A 20,211-nucleotide genomic window follows, 5' to 3' on the forward strand; every position below is an offset into this window, starting at 1 on the left:
TATAAATAACTTAAATCTTAACTATCTAATACTATCGGTACTAACATCCCTCGGCGGATGACTTCTTTCTTGAGCCTAAACCTATAAAAAACTAAGTTCCCTCGTCGGTTGTCTTCATTCTTCAGCTTAGAACTAATATTATCTTAATATTCTAATTAATACGAATTAATGCTATTAATACAAAATGACTTAAACTGAACGCAACGTAGTCGCTAATACTCAAACGAAAGAGATAGACGGAATGGAAAAAGTTCCATCGATCATTTCGTTTACGCGCCTAATATTCTATATACCAAGCAGTTATTAAGTCTACGATGAACTACGCGTTAAACTACAGTATGAACAAGTATCGCGATGCAAGAAAATTACATTGCATGTTAGGTCTATTCTTATATCTCGTCTGTGCCATAACGTAGTTGTCGGTAAAATCATAGGCTTTTTAAAGTGCCGGAAAATAGTTTCATAGGGCCACGAAGTCCCGTAAGATGTCAGGGAATGACAGATTTATTCACCAAGCATGCAATGCATATGCGTGTATATATGTGTATGCAAGCTCGTTGCGGGCTTTTACTAATTGGGTGTATGTAGTAACTTGGGCGTCTCGTCGTAAATATAATGTATTATTACATGTATAGAATAATACCAATTTTTCGGTGATAATATGCACATTAATTCAAAGCACCATTGGATTTTTTGCTATGAGCGGAATATTATGCGCATATGTCATATGTGTATGGTACGTATTTTGACCGCCGGTGTAGAGACATAGTCAGTCAAGACGACTGCAGGTGTCAGTGCAAAAGCAAATGGTGAAAGGTATCTGACAACGTTGAGTTGTTTTAGCATTACATAATTACCGATTTCAGAGATTTCATTCTACAATTTTTCTATCCAAGTAAACCACATCGGTCAGTAGCCAACAGAAATTCATATTCGATAGTCTTCCGGTAATCGTGCTATCAATTTCACATTGCTTTCGTGTGGAAATCGATAAGTGCGGGTCGAACGTCGAACCTACGCGCAGGTTTGCCTGTCGTGTGTTATTTCTTCCACTGACGATCTTCGGCGTCAAGATGTCTACGTCTGTGACAGCCAAACTTCAAGATGACATGAACAGCATACCGTTGGCGGATGATGATCCTCAAGGTACGGCAATTTTTATCTCCATTACTGGCCTAATTTCACTCAATTTCATTATCACCGTTTTTCGATTATAACCTAGTGTACTTCAGTCCTAATTGCAATGAAATATTTAAATATTTTTCGAGTGTATCGATAAAACCGTTCTTAAGACTATAGAATGTACATCCAAATTCAAATTTATTAGATCTGATGCTTTATATTGAAGTAATTACACAATGATACAGTGTTTTTAAACGTTTTCTATTATCTTTTTAAATGTTTTCTATTATCTTTAAAGTGTTATCATTTAATTTTATTCTTCTTTAAAACGTATAACGTTTATAAATATTTTTATGTACAGTAATTATTCCTGAAGAAGAAATTTTGGATAACAGCTGTCATCTATCCGATGCATTAGGCAGAGGACGCAGTATGGATTCCATTCCATCAACTTTCACAAATGGTAGCTGTAGTCCCAATAGTAAGTTTTAGACTGTTAGAATTCCTTTTTACAAATGGGTATTTAAATATAGATATGTAATAATTTTATCATAGGCTTAGATCCTGATATCAGCCCAGATGAACAAGAAGAGAAAGCTAGATTGATTGCCCAAGTACTCGAGCTTCAAAATACTTTAGATGGTAATAAATATACTCCTAAACTATGTGATACTTACAATTATCATCCAATGACCATAATCTGTATTTCTTTGTTCTTTTCTTTGTGCAGACTTGTCTCAAAGAGTAGACAGCGTGAAGGAAGAAAACCTAAAGCTAAGAAGTGAAAATCAAGTACTCAGCCAATATATTGAAAACTTGATGTCTGCATCCAGTGTTTTTCAGTCCACCAGCCCCAATACCAAAAAAAAGTGAATCCGTGTTTTTAAACTAGAGAAAAATTTTGAAGAAGCAGGGATCTGAAAATAATGTGATTTTTAACCCTTCGTAAAAAGTATGTAAGTACAATTATATTATAACACTTTTTTTTTTAATACAAGTAAAAGAGGACAAAATTATTGTAGATATAAGAATTTTAATACATTGTGCTCGTTCTGGTAATTCGTATCCTTTACCAGTGCTCACATACTTTTTACGAAAGTTACATCTATGAGCGAAAATTTGCTTTTTTTTATATTAGAACTATTCATATTCTCGTCACGTTCACCTAAGAATTCGTGTTTCGATCTGTATATTTATTTCCTTTATTAGTCACATCATACGCTTTTTGCTTCAAAGGCAACGCGCTTGTAATTATTCAATTAATATTACCAAAGAATTCCTTTTTGCATTTATACACTCCAGTTTTTTTACTTACAAGAGTATAAGAGTTTCAATTATTATGGACAGCCTTTATTAAACCGTTATAAAAGGAAGGGAGATTCAGTTCTTTTAATACTGAGGTTACACATTGGTCAATTAGTTGAGTTGGGGGTGGCTGGATCTACCTTGACTTACAGTCTTAAGAACTTTACATCTAACTTGTCAGCACATGATGAATCGTGTAAATCAACAATGAAAGTTCATTTTTAAACTGAGATATACCTTAGACAAGAAAATGTATAGGGATCAAAACGAATCCAGGCATCGCTGTGTTTGCGGTCACCCAGGATATAGACCTTCCAATGGTTAACAGATTTCTGCACATAATTTACGCGTTTTTCGCCTCAACATCGAAAGAATTAATCACAGAAATCCAGCAGTACTTATAAGACTTGAAAACGAACACTGTGTTAGAATTTCGTCGAAGATAAATTTTATTTACAATACGTGAAATTACATTCGTTGAAATTGGTTGCTGTCAGCGTATTTGATACTTACGAAATAAGATGCGAGGGTAATAAGATAAGTGTTCGTAGTTACCGTATTTAATCAAACACTGGCGTTTTTTCATTGAAGCTTTCGCTTAAGAGTTTCGATATACCTGTATGCAATGTATGTAGGTGTACAAAAGAGATAAGAAATAGTTATATATATATACAATTACATATAAATATATTATATTATATATGACTATGATATGACAAAGTATAAATTGGCGTTCGTACGAATGCTGCGAGCGAATTGTAAAAATTCAGAGTAACGATCGGAGCAGGTCGACACACTTCGCTTGCAGCATGCTCGATCGACGACTAATATGGTTAAAAAGAGAAAAAAGATGAATGTACTGCAATTTGAAAACTGCGACTTGCGATGAAGTTTCAGTTGAAGGGCACAAGCAGAATGCACAATCCCAAACTATTCCGTTGTTGAGTAACACAGTGTTATAATAAACATTATATTCTATTGGAAACGTAACGAAGTTGTTTATTTATCGTAAAAAGTACCATAAAAAGTCGATATCTAAATCATCCGCATTATTTCGAATTTGACTTTCGTTGTCGCTAACAGAAGGATCGACGTGATTTCGCTCATAAAATTTTCGATGAATTATTCTAGACGATAATGGTCCACAACAGACCTGTCTGGTCAATAATAAAAATTCGAATTCTTTTCTTTTGCGAACTAATAAAATTATTAATTTACAATACAAGGTATAAAATAATATTTGTGAAAGTTAGTCTTGACGTACAGCCAGAAATTGTATCGCCTTTTGGCCCCAACGTGTTTTCACACCCGGCTTTGCTCTTCCATTTTTCTTTATCCCTATCCACCATCCATGATTGGCGTATTTTCGCGAACGAAAGGCGTCGTATGAACCAACGTTCCATTGTTCCCACTCGGTATTATCCTTATTCATGTTTGGCTGTGAAAAATAGGATAAATACAGATACATATGTGTTTGTCGATGATTCTAATATTTTAATTTCTAATTTGTTAATGGAAATAGATCAATTATTTCTTTAGTATCTTGACATTTTTTGAACTAGTTAATCAGAGAACACGAGTTTTCATTTATATTCAACTACTATTCTTCAGATTTTTCTAATTTTTCATCTTATTAACGTATCCGCCAAAAGATTCTTGCATTAAATTGTATTGCATTACTTGTTCTAATATAATTAACACTATATTCGCGTTTATTACAGAATTTCTATGTACGTTTATTATACTAACATTTTATAATTGTTCCTTGCATATTTATCTCCTCACAAATTTTCCCTAAATTATCGATTACACTGACATTCAAATAAGCTAACAGGTTTTTTCAAATTAACATTCACGATCTTACCTCTCCGTACAAACGACCCTTTTTGTTGAAAGCCAAGTAAAGACCAGTTTCGATGTTCTGTATTCGAATCACGCCGAACGATACCGGTATAATGTGAAACAGGGCTATAAATTGACAACAGAACATGAGAAAAAAAATGACAACAAACCTTTTACACTATACGATCAACCGTTTTGTATTATTGTTAATTATTAATAATCATTATAATTACCATGCGGTTCGTTGGTACCACTCAAACCCCGAACTCGGCCTGAGTCTGAAATAGCAAGATGGTAACCAGTTCGACAAAATAATTTTATTACCAGACAGTTGTAAACTGGATTTTCCGCCGGTTTCCTCGGGTCCCATATTATGCATGGCGCAGATTTCACTGATCCAGACGTGACAAAACGCGGAGTTCTGGAAGAATGGTAGAGAGTTTCAAGGTTTGGACGTAAATACAACGATCCACGAATAAACTGATCGTCGAATCGAGTCTTCTCGGTCGTCGATTTGGAAGATTACTAATAATACTCATATGTTAAAAGAATATTACTAATACTAATCTGTGGATCATTGTAAATTTCACACCCTTCAGTTATTTTTAAATGATTCATTTTTCGGGGAAAATTTTTTGTAACGAATATTAATTTATAAAGAGGTGTCTGGCATGGATGAAATGATTTTGTTTGAAGCATGTCCTACAGAAATAATTTTCACTGTTCTTTTTGGAGAGCTTGTATTTTTTCGGTCTACTTTATTTCACTACTTCAATCATACATATTCTATTTTTAGAAAGTTTTAATTCTCGTGCAATTTTTCCAGTAGTCTTTATAAGGAAGCATGATTATTGTAGAATAGAAATTTTAATGAATTGAACAGTTCTTACACTAATTTTGAATAGAAATAAATTTAAAACATTGTATATTACTGTGCTTTGAGAACTTCCAAACTAGATGTTTTTAATAAATATTTCGAAGCTGAAAGCTTTCATATAATATACGATTATATTTCATGCCTTTACCATATTGAACACAGAAGTTGCCAGGCACAGAGTTTTGCATTCTTCTTTGTTTTTATATTTTCAACGGTAGCGCATTGTTTATAATCGATGAAACAAATATGACCCAGATAGGGATTCGACATTAATGGGTAAACCTAATGTGAGCTGACACACGGTGGTGGTGTTCTATTTATAACATATCATTACGTTTGGAAAAATGGGCCGATCGAGTTTTCAGGTCAGCACGCTTCGTGAATGAAGCGTAGCTCGTTGCACCGTAGCAGTTTTCCAACCCCGTTAATTTTAAACAGACGCTCGAGGGGAAGAAAGGCAATGACGATAGACTTCAGCGAAGAAGCGGAATGTCAACTGATAATAATCAAGCTAATGGTACCGATAACGAGACAGAAATACATTAATGTTTCTCGTATACGTGTATGGAAATGCGTAAACAATGGGTATCTTCGATAAGAAATAAAATACTAACATTACTCACTGTATTCTACATCAGCAAATTGAAGTGAACTTCAGTACAACTTCGCATATATGAATAAAAATAGTAATTTGTATGAAGATAAAATTGCTCTCCTATTAATTTGAGAAAATATATCGTTATAAAAGTGGAAAAATTTAAATCTACGTAACATCTTTACTTTGGCTATAAAATTATATTCAATTACATCATAATACTGTGATTGAGAAAGGTAAATGTTAAAAATTACAGTAATCGAAAAAATGATTTAAACGAATTCGTAAATAATGTTTTCAATTTTATAAGGTTTAACACATTTGGCGTGAACTTCGTTTTCATGCAATAAATTTTGGAAACAATTATATTCCCTTGTATCACTTTGAATAGAAAGGTTTGCAGGTATAGTTTTCGTTATAACGAAATAAGGTTGATGTGTTAATAATGCGTCATTGCGTATCGTCCCAAATATTTAAAGATGACGGTGTGAAGACGAGACATAATTTCCACTCGTTTAAAATGCAACATCTGTAGAATTACGTCTTGACATTGCGTAAAAGACGCCTCCGTTAATTACACGTAGTACGTGACACGATCTATTTGTTGAAACCCGAGGACGGTCATATACGTCGATTCTAATTTTCCGTTACGAGTCGTGCGTGCGGTTTAATGCAATTCGCGCGGAATTGCAGTTCTGGCGGTTACCACGGCTCTCGAATGTCAAGTAATAACGTAACCAGAACGGTACCTACTGCACCTAGTGACCCTGCAACAATATAGTGCTGAAAGTTAATCGAGTCAAGTGATCAATCAGTGCAGATCGCACTGCGTATCGAAGGGTAACTACGCGTTCGTCGTCAATGTCGCGATCGAGATACATGATCGTCCAATTGTAGCCTTAGCTATACACAACTTACCATTCACACGATAATAATTGGTCAAGCCTTGAGAGTAAAAGCATAAAAATTTGTCGTCTTTAATTATAAAACTAAAAAATTTTTAACTCACTCCACTATCATTCTCAGCCCGTCAAACAATGAAGAATACCATTATTAATAAAAAAAAATGAAATCGTAATCTTATTTCTTATTGAAAAATTTCGTCCACGCGAACTTTGTAGCGATGATAGGTGACAGTAGATATCGGTTCATCGTCATTTACAGTACTATAAGGATTACGAGGAAAAATGAAGATAAGTCTTGGGCTTCCCGAAGTGACCCATGGACGATACATCACGGCAAAACGTCGACAACTCACATTATCCTCTCAGTTTCAAGATATTTTCTTACTGAGAGAAGAAATTGCTATAGTACTTCATCCTACATATTCCCTAGATATTGCTGTCTGTGATATTTCCCTGTTCCCCAGAAGCAAAATGAAGCTTAAAGGGAGAAGATTGGATGACGTTGACACAATTAAAGCGAATGTGGCACAGCCGCTTCACGGAATCTCATCGGAAAACTTTCAACTACGTTTCTAGAACTGGTAGAAATGTTGGAACGAGCATATATTATCAGTAGGGGACTACTTTGAAGACTACGGAGTTAGTGTTGAGTTCAAATTGAAATTTGGAGAAGAATTTACACTTAGATCATAGTAATGTAGTGAAATAGTAAATTCAGTGGGGTCATAAGCGTCTTTTACGGAATTGAATCAACTGAGGTCCTCGGGTCCAGAAACGTCTACAGCATTTCAAATATTTTTGGAGCTAATGTAAAGGGGAAATTAATTTAGAAGGGGATATTTTTCGCAGATCTGGGGCAAGGTCTAGGTTAAGTACCATTTGCCTATTGTTATGACACCCTTTGTTGCTGGACCCAAATCTCTGTTTGTGACACCGGTGATATTACTATAATACCTCACTATTTTGTTACTATCGATTATACTGTTTATGAAAGTAATACCTTTTGATTAACACATGAACATTCTGCTATTATCTTGCGATAGATAGATTTTCGGTACTCCATTCTTTATTCGGAACTTTTATGAACCTCATTGATACATTTTAGCGTTATAATAAGCACCTTCCACAGTTTACTGGTAGTACTAACTACTATGGTCATAGATCCATTATCGGCTGTGTGGAAGTAACTTAATTAACTCCAACCCCCAACCAAAATTTGTGTATTACCTGATAATAATTACGATGCTCTTGTGTTTTTTATGAACTACAGTGTTTATACTGCTTTTTTGTTATACCTTTTTGTAAAAATGGGATTTCCCTCGTAAATGAATAAAATTTACGTGAACATCTAAAAGTAGATATTATTTTCGAATTATAGTGTGCGTTCAATTATTTCCCATCTAACAATCTAGAAAGTGAAGTACTTAAACGATTGATAAATTGAAACTGTACGACAGCACAAATTAGAAAATTCATCCGGTTAATTGACAAATGAACCTGTTATAGTTCCTTGGTTACCACATTATCATATCCCCTATTGTACGTTCCACATTGACACTGTTAAAAATAAATTAATTGTGTCATAAGATTTATCACAAACATCTTAGATCGGAAAGGATCGTGAAAGTGGCAGCAAATTTAAAACTGTTAACTTTGCAGCGCACTGGACGGAGAGTTAATCGATTCACGTGATTAATGAAGGCTCGTTGTAGTGCACGTTACAGAGAAATTAGGTCCGCGGACATGGCGGCACAATGCGCTCGCAGGGCGCTTACTGTAAAATATATATTACCCTTTCGTCAATGTCAGAAACTCATGTATCATTGCGATTATTAACGCCGATAATGGAACGAATTCCTTTCACTTGCAAATCGTTCAATTTCGACACTGCAGAAGGTTGCGAATTATTTGTGAAAACTCAGCAGACAGCCATTGTTCGTTGAACATACACCAGCGACCATATGTTGAAGACTAGGGACCGTAATTTGTACTACACATATTTTATATAAATATTAGTTTATCATGACACACCTCATAAATATGTAAAGAAATAATTAATTAGTTACTATAAAATAAATAAGTTGATAACTTGTTTCTGTGTTCCTTTGGGTGTTTAATCTTTGTTCACTGCTGTATGTTAATATATTATTGCAAGGTATGAACTATTATTATGTTAGGTTTATGCACATCGAATATGATAATAAATAAGAGACGATGGTGATATTTATTTAATCCCTTATTAATAGACTGCAAACTTTATGTATCTATGGCACGTGTAAGTGTAAAAAGGAGAAACAAAATAGGAACATTTATGAAATTTAATAACATTTCTATGTTTCTTTTAGTGTACTATAACTCTGAATGCAGAATGTGAATTTCCATCTAATTTCCTGTCGCCTAATTTCTAAACACATAAATCTGCATAATTAGTCACAATCTAATAATTACTTAATCAAATTTCAGTGACTTAAGATACGCAGAATATTTTGCATTTAGATACACGTTTGTTTATGAGATCTGATAAATGATTCAGAAGTGATCAAACTAAAGGTCTGTTATTGTTTTCAAGTATATTTTTCTAATTTAGACATTCTGTTTTTATCAAACATTTATTTACAACCTCCTGTATATTTAACCCCTATTGAGTGAAACTTGATGGGAGAAACATTTTAACTATTCACTCGACTTCAATCAGCACATAAGATGCCGCCCCATCGAGAATTTGATAAACAAGGTCGAACTCACTTTAATTACCGACAGAATTTTAATTGGATATTCTACTGATAGATTGATCGAACTATCAGTCAAAACTTCTTGAGCCGGGCCTAACTTGATCAATACTTAAACAGGATTACAGAGAATCGGTATTGTCGATAGTTTCTAATTACTGGCAAATAGGTACCCATTCTCGTCGAACTTGACTGTAGTAGGCGGACGACGCTTCGTTTCCCTTTTCCCTCTGCGATCCCCATTGATCTCTTTTTCGTTCTTCGTCCCTTTCTCCTCGCCGATCGATAGATCGGAATCATAGCTGTCGTCGCTGCAACTGTCGTCGATGTCGCTGCATTCTTCGTCACATGTTGGTGCCTCCAAGTTCTCGTGAATCCAGCGAAGACTCATCCTCTTACGATAAATCTTCCTTGATCTCTAAATCAGAAAGCAATTATACATTTGAAGAGTGTTTACCAAGGTCTCTCTGTTAAATCCATATTCACGATAGATTCAATTTTTATGACAAGATTTGAGAGAAATATATTTCATGTTTCCATTATTTATAGTGGTTTAATTTACTCTTTCCATAATGTTTGTTCTATTGTGATATTTACTCTTGGAACAAGTGGATCATTAAGATTAGTCTCTAAAAGTAACGGAGAATGATACTTCTGAAAATTAGCGGTAGATTCGGTCTGTTGAAATAGAAGATTGTTTCGAAGAACTGGTGTAAACCATCCGTGGGGATCTATATTGCTATGAAAATATAATTAAGGATAATATTACTTCGAGTGATTATATTATTATAATAATACTATTTGACTGACACAAAACTTTTTTCTCATAAAAGTGTCGTAAACCGCGTTTCTTTCTGTCAGATAAAAAACAGAATGAGCACAAGGGACTAACGGTGGATTCGGTCTGTTAATGTTCAATTACATGATCGAGGAAACAATGATACAGCTGTACGTATCACTCTGTACAACATACATATGTGAATTCAGAATTTAATTATCGATTACTGTCTCATAAAAATGTAGAGGCTATTTAAGTACTTGAGGTGATATTAATATAGACCAAAGAAAGACTAAATTAGAATTTCTATTTACCTTTAATAGCATTTACTTTGCTGTTCTTAAATTAACGGGCTATCAATTCATTTATTTTCAGTAAATTTAGGCTCGAGTCTGTTCGCTGCCTGTCGTACAATCGAGTAACAGTATTTGCAACGCACTATCTTTAAATCTGATTGTGAAACATTGTTTTTTAATGCCTTTTCATTAACTTATTAGTTTAAAGTAACCCGACAACTAAGAACTTTCGTAATTTAAATGATGAACAATATTCAGTCTTCTTTAATGTTACTATATTTACAAATTCCTATAATTGTAATCAGATTTGCACTTTACTTTCAAATTTACGGTAGAAAGTCAGACTTTACTGTTTTCTAGTGGCAAGTAAGTTTCAGTGGTCAGCATTTTACGATACGGTTTCTCTAATTATCTACTCAGAAAACAATTTCAGCACTGCAATAGAACGCACAGAATTCTACGAGACTTGATGAAAATTCACTTTTGAAAAAGAACATCTTTCTATTTCAATGTTCTTAACTCTTATGGCCCTTAACTATGTACATCTCGCTTAAGCACTTTTCACACGTAATTAAATATCAATCGAAATTTTAGCCCTTAATCTTTAATAGAATGAACCTGAAGTTTCATTTTTCCAACACTGACTTTCATTTTCAAAGTACGTAATAAACATTTTCACGTATCTACAGATGCTTCTAAACCGGCCATTTTACTTAAGAACATGCTCATATTTGATTAAACATTAATAATGACCTCAAAATGTTCTGCTGTATAACACTAAAATATTAATTCCTGTTAATTCGTATTAACTTAAAGTTTAGTTCATCCAACAATCACTTTCAATTTCAAAGTTCCAAAATTCCCGTTAACAAGTACCAGGTCCCCTCAAAGTCTGTGTTGACTAGCAATTCTCCTCATTTAATCAAACATATATTTCCAGATTCCTTATTGCTGTTTCACTACCGACAAAAAGTTACAATTTTTTCGATATGTTTTATTTTTATTATTTTTTACCGTCAACTTAGAACTTTAGCATGAGTTTCATGTACATAAATTATATACATATACTATATTTTTAATTATAATACTTTATAATATTAAACAAATTATGAGTCTAAATTCCTCTACTATTCACTTTCAATTTGAAAGTTCCAAAACTCCCATCAATAAACCCGAGTAAGCTACAATGTCCCCTCAAAGTCCATCGTAAAAGTTCTTCATCCACCATAAAAAAATTCTCCATTTAATCAAACATTAATTACAAAACTCATCACTATTAACCCAGTAATCACCGAAAGAAAAAACTCTCTGCTCACACTCGTAGGCACTCGCTGAACACTAAACAAATACGACTCCGTGGTCTCATAGGGTACAACTCACCGAGAGAAACTGGTACCGAGTTTTCACCGAGTTTTCGGTTCCGCGTTTCAGGCCGGCGCGGCGGTGTCACGGATGAGCACAATTCCGTCGAAAAAAAAAACAAAAAAAAGGAAAAAAACACGACAGTAGCCGAACACGACAACTACCAGGGGGGAAGTGTTTCGCAACACTTCCGCGAGCACGGTTCTATCGAGCAGAGGTCGTGGTTCCACGTTTTACGGGGTCCACGAGCACATTGTTCCCGCCGCGGTACGATTCACCGGCGTCGATGGATGTGCAGGAGACGCACACCTCTCTGCCCTACCTAGGCGCTCCACGTTTATCACACGACTGAGCCCCTGCCTCCTCCGTCGAGCCAGCCCCGTTGGATAATACTGGATATGACGCCGGTCTATTGGTAGACGGCGTAGGCAGCAGTGGTCAGCAGCAATCCGTCGTAGACTAAATTAAAAATGGGTTACACGAATGCGAGAGACGGGAAGGGAACGGAGAAAGAAAAGATCTTTTGTGTCACGTGTGAAAATTTGCGCGAGCCTCCCTCGTCTATCGATGACACTTCAGCGAACGGTGACGCTTCGCGCGGTTCGTTTGCTCGTTTCTGTTCAGCTTTTTCCCGGGTCTTCACTCGTGTTCGGCAGAATGGAGGAGCATTTTTTTTCTTTCTTTTATTCAGGGGGGAGACTTAACGAACTGCAGTCGGAACATTGTTTCTGGGACGAATGTGTAAATTGGGGTCGACTGTTAATTACTCCGTGCGATTTTCAGTTTGCTGAATGCAAAATACGGGGAAATTTGTTAGGTACACACGCGAGAACTTTCTATCGTTGACCCGTTTTTCGGGGAACGCTGATCGCGCTGGGATTGTTCTGGTACCCGTTAGCTTCTTTTGGACTGCGATTATATTCACGATTTTATAGATTGTACGGTGTTACTCGAGTGTTTTGGATCGTAGGTAATAATGTTAACACAGCGATTATAGTCTCTTTAGATGGTCTACAGTAGGAAAATTATTTTTATCTGAAAAAGGAAGATACTGTGGCAACGGTAAGCTACGAGGATTTTAGTGCCATTTTTGTAGGTCTAGAATCATTTTGTAACTTGTTTCTTGGAGAAATAGGGTCTTGTAGAAAACTATTTATTTCCAGAAAAATAATAATATTGTAAGTGGAACATAATTCGTAACACACATTGTGATAAACGCGACACAATTTTGAATATAAGGTTTTGTTTCTTCAGGCGGGAACTGTGTCACGAAGTAGAATAAGGCCATTTATGTCAGCCAATACTGACAGTTTCAGAAGAGGGCACTAGCGACTGAAATTGATATAAAGAAACCCTATTACATTAAAACAATTACTGCACAACTTTTAATTAATATTAAACTATAAACCTTCATCAAGTAAAAGAATATGTTGGAATATAATATTTTTCATTACATAATGCTACTGTAATTTTTTGTAATTATTATTTATTTATTTCTAAGATTATTATACATGTTATTTCTTTTTCGATAAATCCTGTTTTTAGATCTTCAAATCTAAAGGTGATCACAATGATTTTATTCTTCTGGTGTTCGAAGTGTTATTAGTAAACATATGTTAGAAACCAGCAGTACCAAATTATTATTGATCTATTTTAGACATGTTATTTCTTTTTCAATAAATCCTCTTTTTAGATCTTCAGATCTAAAGGTGATCACAATGATTTTATTCTTCTGGTGTTTGAAGTGTTATTAGTAAACATATATTAAAAACTAGCAGTACCAAATTATTATTGATCTATTTCAGACTATCCTATTGATTATTTACTCGCGATATAGATATTCTTCCCACAACGCCATTATAAACACATGAAACAATGAATCGACTCCCACGAGTTCAAAAGCATCATAAAGATGTAACGGTAGCAAAAAGGAAATCACGATGGTAATTAATATACACGAGCGTATTTTTATAATTTTCCACGTCGAATTCTGCAAAAACTACATCTAAGAAACAATTAATTGAATATTAATGAATATACAATATGCAAAGGCGATACCTATTAAGACGTACGTATGAATATTATGCCTAGTCAACGCGTTACCTTTACAACGTAATCAAGTCTGGTATCCAGGGCCTCGTTAACCGCTGTGGGACATGCGGTTCCTTGACAAGGAACAACTGTTGTGGTTACCACACATAGAGCGCGTTAAATAACCACTAGCTTTCGCTCGAAAACTTCTAACTGGATTATAGATGACCCAAGTTCAGCCATAGTGTCCTTATTGGTTAAAAGTAGTGGAATTCATTCCGTGTCGTACTTCCGCCTTCTTTTTTTTATTAATAACGAATAAAAGTATATGAAAGGAGTATAACATGTTTAATTAAAGTGTGTTGTAATATATTAGGATGTAGAATATACATATAACACAATGTAGGATAATACATATAGCCCAATGTAGAATTTATAACAAATTGAATGGTTCTGTTAACTGAATTTTATTACGATTTCAGTAATTGTGAAACCAGAAATATGAATCTGTTATTAAAGAATCCATAATTTTCTTTCATTTCACATTTCACTTTGAAAATTTCGTGTATATTGCGTATCTCAAAATGCGGGCAAAATAAGCATGAGATAATTTGGTACGATAGGTTATACTACTCGAAGAGTGGACTTCCAGCTGATACACGGTATCGATCGATGACCGAGTGAAATTAATAAATGAAATTAAATGAAATGAATGAACTCAACTCGTGAAACAGTTGAAGGATGTGTCTCGCAAGTAGAATAACCCGTCACGTCAGACGCATTTTACGCGTATTTTTAATCATTAACTCGGAAACGAAGCCTCAAACGCCATTTCATCATTCTTGTTTTTTCTCTGAGTTTGCTATATAGAATCCACCCTGTGAACATGTCCTATATTTTTATTAACACCCTGTAATATATGCTTCCCCTACAATACAAAGAATTAATAAGAATTTGTTCTTTTCACAAAATTAATTCGTTCTTATTATACATTTACTCGTATAAATGTCCAATGACTAATGGGGCGTGAATAAGATTTTTTCATAAAACTTATTAGAGAATTTTCATAAAACTCTATTAGAGAATTTTCATAAAACTCTATTAGAGAATTTTCATAAAACTCTATTAGAGAATTTTCATAAAACTCTATTTAAATAATTCTGTATTATACAGTATTCGTATTCGCTTAGGAATCATTCCAATAGGCACAACGCTTTCACTTATAAACGGCGTTAACAGGCTGCTCAAGAGGCTTGCTAATTAATCGTTAAATGAGTCTGTGAGCAACTTGATTCTCGGGGGGTTGAGGCGTTCCGACGTTCTATCGAAAAAATAAGTTCGTTTCTCGCCGCTCGATCACGCCACACCGTGAGGGCATACCGACGCAGGTGCGCGACTATTAATAGAGAGTACCCGAATTAACGATGTCGATAAAGCGATTCGACAGGTCGTGTAATTTCGTGGCACGCGAGATTCCTGGAAACCGTTTCCGTTTCGCTCCCACAATCATTCGATCGCCAACGAAATCGAAATTTCCGCACCGAATTCATCACAATTGAAACGATTATTTAAAAGTCTGCTATCCAATGTTGTTTTTTTAATCCACTTCCTGGCAAAAGTTTGGGATCACTCTATCAGATTATACAAATGGAGATTTTCCAGTTAAACGTGTAAAATAATTAAGTAATTTTAAATAATTGTATTCAATTACAGAAGTTCAGAATTGAAAGTTTCACTGATTGTGTCTAGAAATAGTAAATATTATATTTATAATGCCATGTGATTTTGTTGAAAACCTACAGGCGAAATAAAATTTTTAACCGATACTGTATGTTATTTATTTGATACAATCGCAAGAAAGAGTTATTGTAAAATGTAATTTTAAATAATTAAGGTAAGAATAAATAATAGAGATTATCTGTTTAAAAGATAGAGTGGATGTAGGTCTATTTTTTCCACTAACCGGAAAGGGGATTAACCTTTATTTGGCAGAAGTTATAATAAATGGAAAACGAAAAAACAACGTAACAGTTTTTGTATACGTGTATTGTAACGAATCGATTTTCTCTTTAATGGGTTAACAGTTTTATGCTTGAAAACGACCTAAGCGATTTCAAATGTTACGCTCTAGTTCAGAGTTCGTGTTGTGTTCAACGAACTGGAAACAGACGTGTGTAACGGTCTCGAGAGAATACGGAACATCCCTTTACATGTTAGCGGGAAATATGATTGAATGTAGATTAGCGTATCAGGAAAATATATTTTAATTGTATGGTGTACAATGTAACCAGTTAATTATCAGAATTTACCTTTTGTGGTTGGGAATATTTAATATTTTTTTAATTCTGCAGGTAAACAATAATCAATGGGATACATAGACTAGCAGAAATTAAAATCAGTGGTTACAAGTCTTCTATTCCCTAGGATTTGAAATGTATGGTTTTGAATTATAATTTTTTGAAAGTGAAGACGGGAAGTTTCATCAGTTAATTATATCACACATATAATAGAAATTATATTTAAAATTGCTGTCATTCTACAATCAATTACTTGTGTTATTTTGTTTATTTTTTATGATATCGAAAACAATATAGGGTTCCATATAAAAAAAAATACCGATGACCGTGAAATCTCGTAAAAAATTATCTCGAGACAAGATTCATGCTACCGTTACACGTGCCCCTTGAAATAGAGCAACTTTGTCCTGAGAAATTTTTCTACACAATAATAAATGGAGCAGATATTCAGGTGATCTCATTTAGCTGGTTGGCCTTCTATATGTATGGAGGGTTCAGAAGCCAATTACTGTAAGTCAGTCTTCCATTAAAAATGACTTATGTCGTACAAATACACTTTTATTATTTATTTTATACGTAACCAGTCTCATATGTCTGTATCCTACAGATATAAGTCCTTTTTTATTTGTTAATAGCAGTTATTACTTTTTTACAATCCATTTTTTAACAATTATCTCTGTTAACTTGCTTTGTGACTTACACTAGTTTTATTTACAAGTTATTTTACATTACAAGTTTTATTACATTGTTTAATTTACAAGTTACACTAATAAAGAATACAATTAAAAATTGAAGTCTGAATTTGGGCCAAATTGATCCAAACATTGCACGTGGATTAAACTGTGTTATCGAAGGATTACATTCAAGTCAAACATGGAGTCATTTATCACAACAGTCAGAACAGTGTATTCAACAAATTCTTGTAACCCAGTCCGCCGTTGTAATACGACTCGAGACACGCTGTCTGATCCATGAGGATCGCGGAAACTGGTCGCAGCGAATCTCGCAGCCTCGCGTTACAACCCCGTGTGTGCGCGCGCGCGCGCACGATCGCTCGCGTTCTCCATAGGCTCGAGCGACGCTTACCTATTAATAGAGGGACACTGCTCGAATTACTGAAACTGATAAAGCGAGTCGAGAGGTGGCCGGTAATTTAATTCCGCGTGACGGACCGCGACGCAGTACTGGCTACCGATTCCGTTGTCCTCCCTTCGACACCGGTTTTTCACGATTACGCAACGCGGCCTAGAATTAATTGTTTTCAAGGAAGTAGGGTGCGCCGGAACGGATACCCCGGCTCCCGTGTCCACGTGCATTACGCTTTATTTGTTTACATTATCCTGGCTAGGAGTTTAACGATGCCTCGGATTCTTAATTGCTTTCTGAAATTATTAACAATTATTTCGTGTGTAATTTATAGACCACGAATGTTTATGAAAATGTAGAACTTTGTAGGCTAATTTATAAACTCTAGGTTCGAACAGAAATTTCTTTGCTTGTTTTATTATTGTAGTAGGGTTTATATGAAAGATAAACTGTATTAAACTTTATCAAACTTTAGACTATACTGATTTCTAGTCAATCGTGTACATTATAAATGCATAAAATACGCTGTCTATGAATTAGTGTTGTAGTTTTATTTTTCTTTGTCGGGGGGTAAGTCAATTTTCAAATGGTAAAAAGTTGCAATTGTTCAGTATTAATTAAGATTTTTGTTGAAATAACGGCCTTTACTATTGCATACAGTAACTTTATTAAAATGATGGACTAGAGCATTGTTTTTAGATTCTGTGTGACGTGCAGATTTTCATCTGTGCTTTAGTAAACTAACTTACAAAAACGGGAGTTTAATAGAAATTTGTTTAGTTTATTTAAAATTTCAATATTAAATTTCACGAATTTATGAATTTCAACATTTTTTATTTTACGTATTCACTTTTGTATATTTTTGTAACGAAGAAGGAAAGGGCCGGACTTTGCGGAGGGTGAACACGTGTCCTGCACGTGAGCGACCGATTTAGGGGTTTGGCCGGAGGCTGCCTTCGCGATCTTAATGTTTCACAAAAATTGAAAAAGAAAATCCGAATTTGAGAAACGATAGTAGTAGATAACATAAGCAATTCTTTTGATGAAAGGTTTGAATTAGTAATTGATATTGAATTGTAAATGATTATTTTTAATTTTGTTATTTTCTGTGCAAATAATTATTCGAATGAAATACATGACACATATTTTACACATGAGATTATTTGTTTATCTTGTCGATAAGGCGAGAAGTGAGACCGGTACTGAAGAAGAATAATATACTTTTAGTGTATTTACTTTCAATATAACGTTAGACGTCCGGAGAAATACATTCCCGCAAATTTGGTTGATAACTGTTTCATTTAAAAATACAATGGCCGATAACTACAAGATTTCGTGAGACACAAGCGGGTCCTACAAAATACAGGACGATGATAACACAAACACAGACCACAAGAGACTGACTGCTTGTCGTCAGGTAAAAATGGTTGAACCGATTTTATGACCTTTTCTAAAATAGAAGGACGTGTTAACCATTTTGTCTTGTATACATATATCGCGTACTCCATGTTTCCAAACTTTAGTTGGGGATGTAGTGGGGTTATGGCCGTTAGTTACAGTTTCAATAGTAAAATCTGGGATGAAAATAATTTGTAACCGAGGGTTACACCGAAATTAATATCGTTAATTATACTTTTGCAAAATAAAGCGATACTAGAAACACAAAAAAAAGCAATTACATTATATTTCATCTGATCCGTCTAAAGCACAGTATGAAAATTTCACATCTTGTATCTTAAAAGTTACTCCTCTACTCTCAAAGAACCACAAGTTTTAGCTTCCTACTTTTAGACATCAGACTCACCTTGGTCACCGATGTTGCTAAAAATATCTTATCGGTCCCCGTAATCTCCCCCACAAAAAGCAGTACCATAGAATTCCTGTATATTTTAATTTTATTCCGTTTACATCACCATGTAATCAGTTCGTAGATCACGGCTGCGTCTCTAGGGAAAAAGAGATATTTATATTAGAGGAAGTCGAAGCAAGTAAACATCATGGTCGCTATAATAAACATTTATTCTCGATAATATAAAATTACATGTTGTGATAACACGAGACCGTATCATACAATATTTCACAATAGGTAAGTAACATCGACGCGATGACGAACGCGCGACGATTATCATCGATCGCGGATAAGAAACACATTCTGACATCGTCGAGTCGCGAGACATCGATCATTCGAGCGAAGAAACAAAAGAAGAAATCGCATCTTGGTGTATATCTACAGTTCGAGCACTGTACTTCGCGCTAACAGTCAACTAGAAACCTAAATGACCTTCGTAGAGAAACAAAGGATCGTTCGATCAGATTCATTAGGGGGGGTTTACTAATTGCCAAGCGTTCATAGTGAAGCTTCGAGAGGAAGGAGACAGTGTAGCAAGACGAAAAATAAAACGGGATGGGGATAGGAAGAGAAGGGTTTTGTAATTCTAGCCGTCACGCATCAGGCATCTCTCATAAATACCACGGAATAACTATGATACAAAAATATACAGTTGAACTCTTGCCGATATTACTCTAAAACGTTTGCAACGGCCAGGCCACTGGCTGCCTTGTGATTCGTCGATTCGTTAATTTCCCTATCTTTACGCTAATTACATAAATACACGTTTATTTACACGTTCACGGTACGTCCTACGGGTTAGTCGATGAAAACAAATCGGTGTTACATTTGAAATCTCGGATGCTCCACACGTTCCGAATTACGGCGCGCGGATTGGAACGGCCAATGGAAACGGGGACACATTGTCACTGTTCCTTATGTTCGTTCTGTCCGACAGAGTTTATGTACAAAAAGAAACGAATTTCTCGGTGTCTGCGATCGCGCGTTACCGGCGGCTAAAATGGTCAACTATAACTTATAAAATATAGCCCGAAGACGCTATATTCAAGTTAGTCAGCGTGGTCCCATTAGCCGCTGCTCCCTGGTCTCACACGCAACTGAACTTGACACCTGGAACAAATAGACAATACATACATT

General features: G+C 35.0%; 3 protein-coding genes across 6 annotated transcripts in view; 1 reads left to right on the forward strand and 2 right to left on the reverse strand.

The window, feature by feature from the left end:
* The first annotated feature begins 1,031 nt into the window (after positions 1–1,031).
* LOC107186689 (short coiled-coil protein B) lies at positions 1,032–2,125 on the forward strand. Its single transcript, XM_015574621.1, has 4 exons — positions 1,032–1,146; positions 1,484–1,603; positions 1,678–1,764; positions 1,853–2,125. Exons 1-4 carry the CDS (start codon positions 1,074–1,076, stop codon positions 1,993–1,995), a joined length of 423 nt encoding a protein of 140 aa, XP_015430107.1. The 5' UTR covers positions 1,032–1,073; the 3' UTR covers positions 1,996–2,125.
* A 1,322-nt stretch (positions 2,126–3,447) lies between these two features.
* Positions 3,448–12,166, reverse strand: LOC107186682 (fibroblast growth factor 1-like). Its single transcript, XM_015574613.1, has 5 exons — positions 11,830–12,166; positions 9,549–9,793; positions 4,503–4,690; positions 4,292–4,395; positions 3,448–3,865 (listed from the first exon to the last, which is right to left on the reverse strand). The coding sequence occupies exons 2-5, from the start codon at positions 9,764–9,766 to the stop codon at positions 3,677–3,679; spliced, it is 699 nt and encodes a 232-aa protein (XP_015430099.1). The 5' UTR covers positions 9,767–9,793; positions 11,830–12,166; the 3' UTR covers positions 3,448–3,676.
* A 7,060-nt stretch (positions 12,167–19,226) lies between these two features.
* The window catches only part of LOC107186701 (calponin homology domain-containing protein DDB_G0272472), a 202,379-nt gene continuing 201,394 nt past the window's right edge, over positions 19,227–20,211 (reverse strand). For all 4 annotated transcript variants that reach the window (XM_015574635.1, XM_015574632.1, XM_015574634.1 and 1 more), the window contains one exon: positions 19,227–20,184. In XM_015574635.1, coding sequence (XP_015430121.1) covers positions 20,162–20,184 — 23 coding nt within the window. In that variant the 3' untranslated portion in view covers positions 19,227–20,161. The remainder of the gene's footprint in view (positions 20,185–20,211) is intronic.

This window comes from Dufourea novaeangliae, unplaced genomic scaffold (assembly GCF_001272555.1).
Source record: "Dufourea novaeangliae isolate 0120121106 unplaced genomic scaffold, ASM127255v1 scaffold84, whole genome shotgun sequence".
Lineage (NCBI taxonomy): Eukaryota > Metazoa > Arthropoda > Insecta > Hymenoptera > Halictidae > Dufourea > Dufourea novaeangliae.

Coding starts and splice junctions, on each gene's coding strand:
- LOC107186689 (XM_015574621.1), top strand. CDS start 1,074: ATGTCTACGTCTGTGACAGCCAAACTTCAAGATGACATGAACAGCATA. Junction 1,147..1,483: donor GGCGGATGATGATCCTCAAG/GTACGGCAATTT, acceptor TTTTATGTACAG/TAATTATTCCTGAAGAAGAA. Junction 1,604..1,677: donor TGGTAGCTGTAGTCCCAATA/GTAAGTTTTAGA, acceptor ATTTTATCATAG/GCTTAGATCCTGATATCAGC.
- LOC107186682 (XM_015574613.1), bottom strand. CDS start 9,766: ATGAGTCTTCGCTGGATTCACGAGAACTTGGAGGCACCAACATGTGAC. Junction 4,691..9,548: donor GTCAAGTTCGACGAGAATGG/GTACCTATTTGC, acceptor CCATTCTTCCAG/AACTCCGCGTTTTGTCACGT. Junction 4,396..4,502: donor TGGTACCAACGAACCGCATG/GTAATTATAATG, acceptor GTCAATTTATAG/CCCTGTTTCACATTATACCG.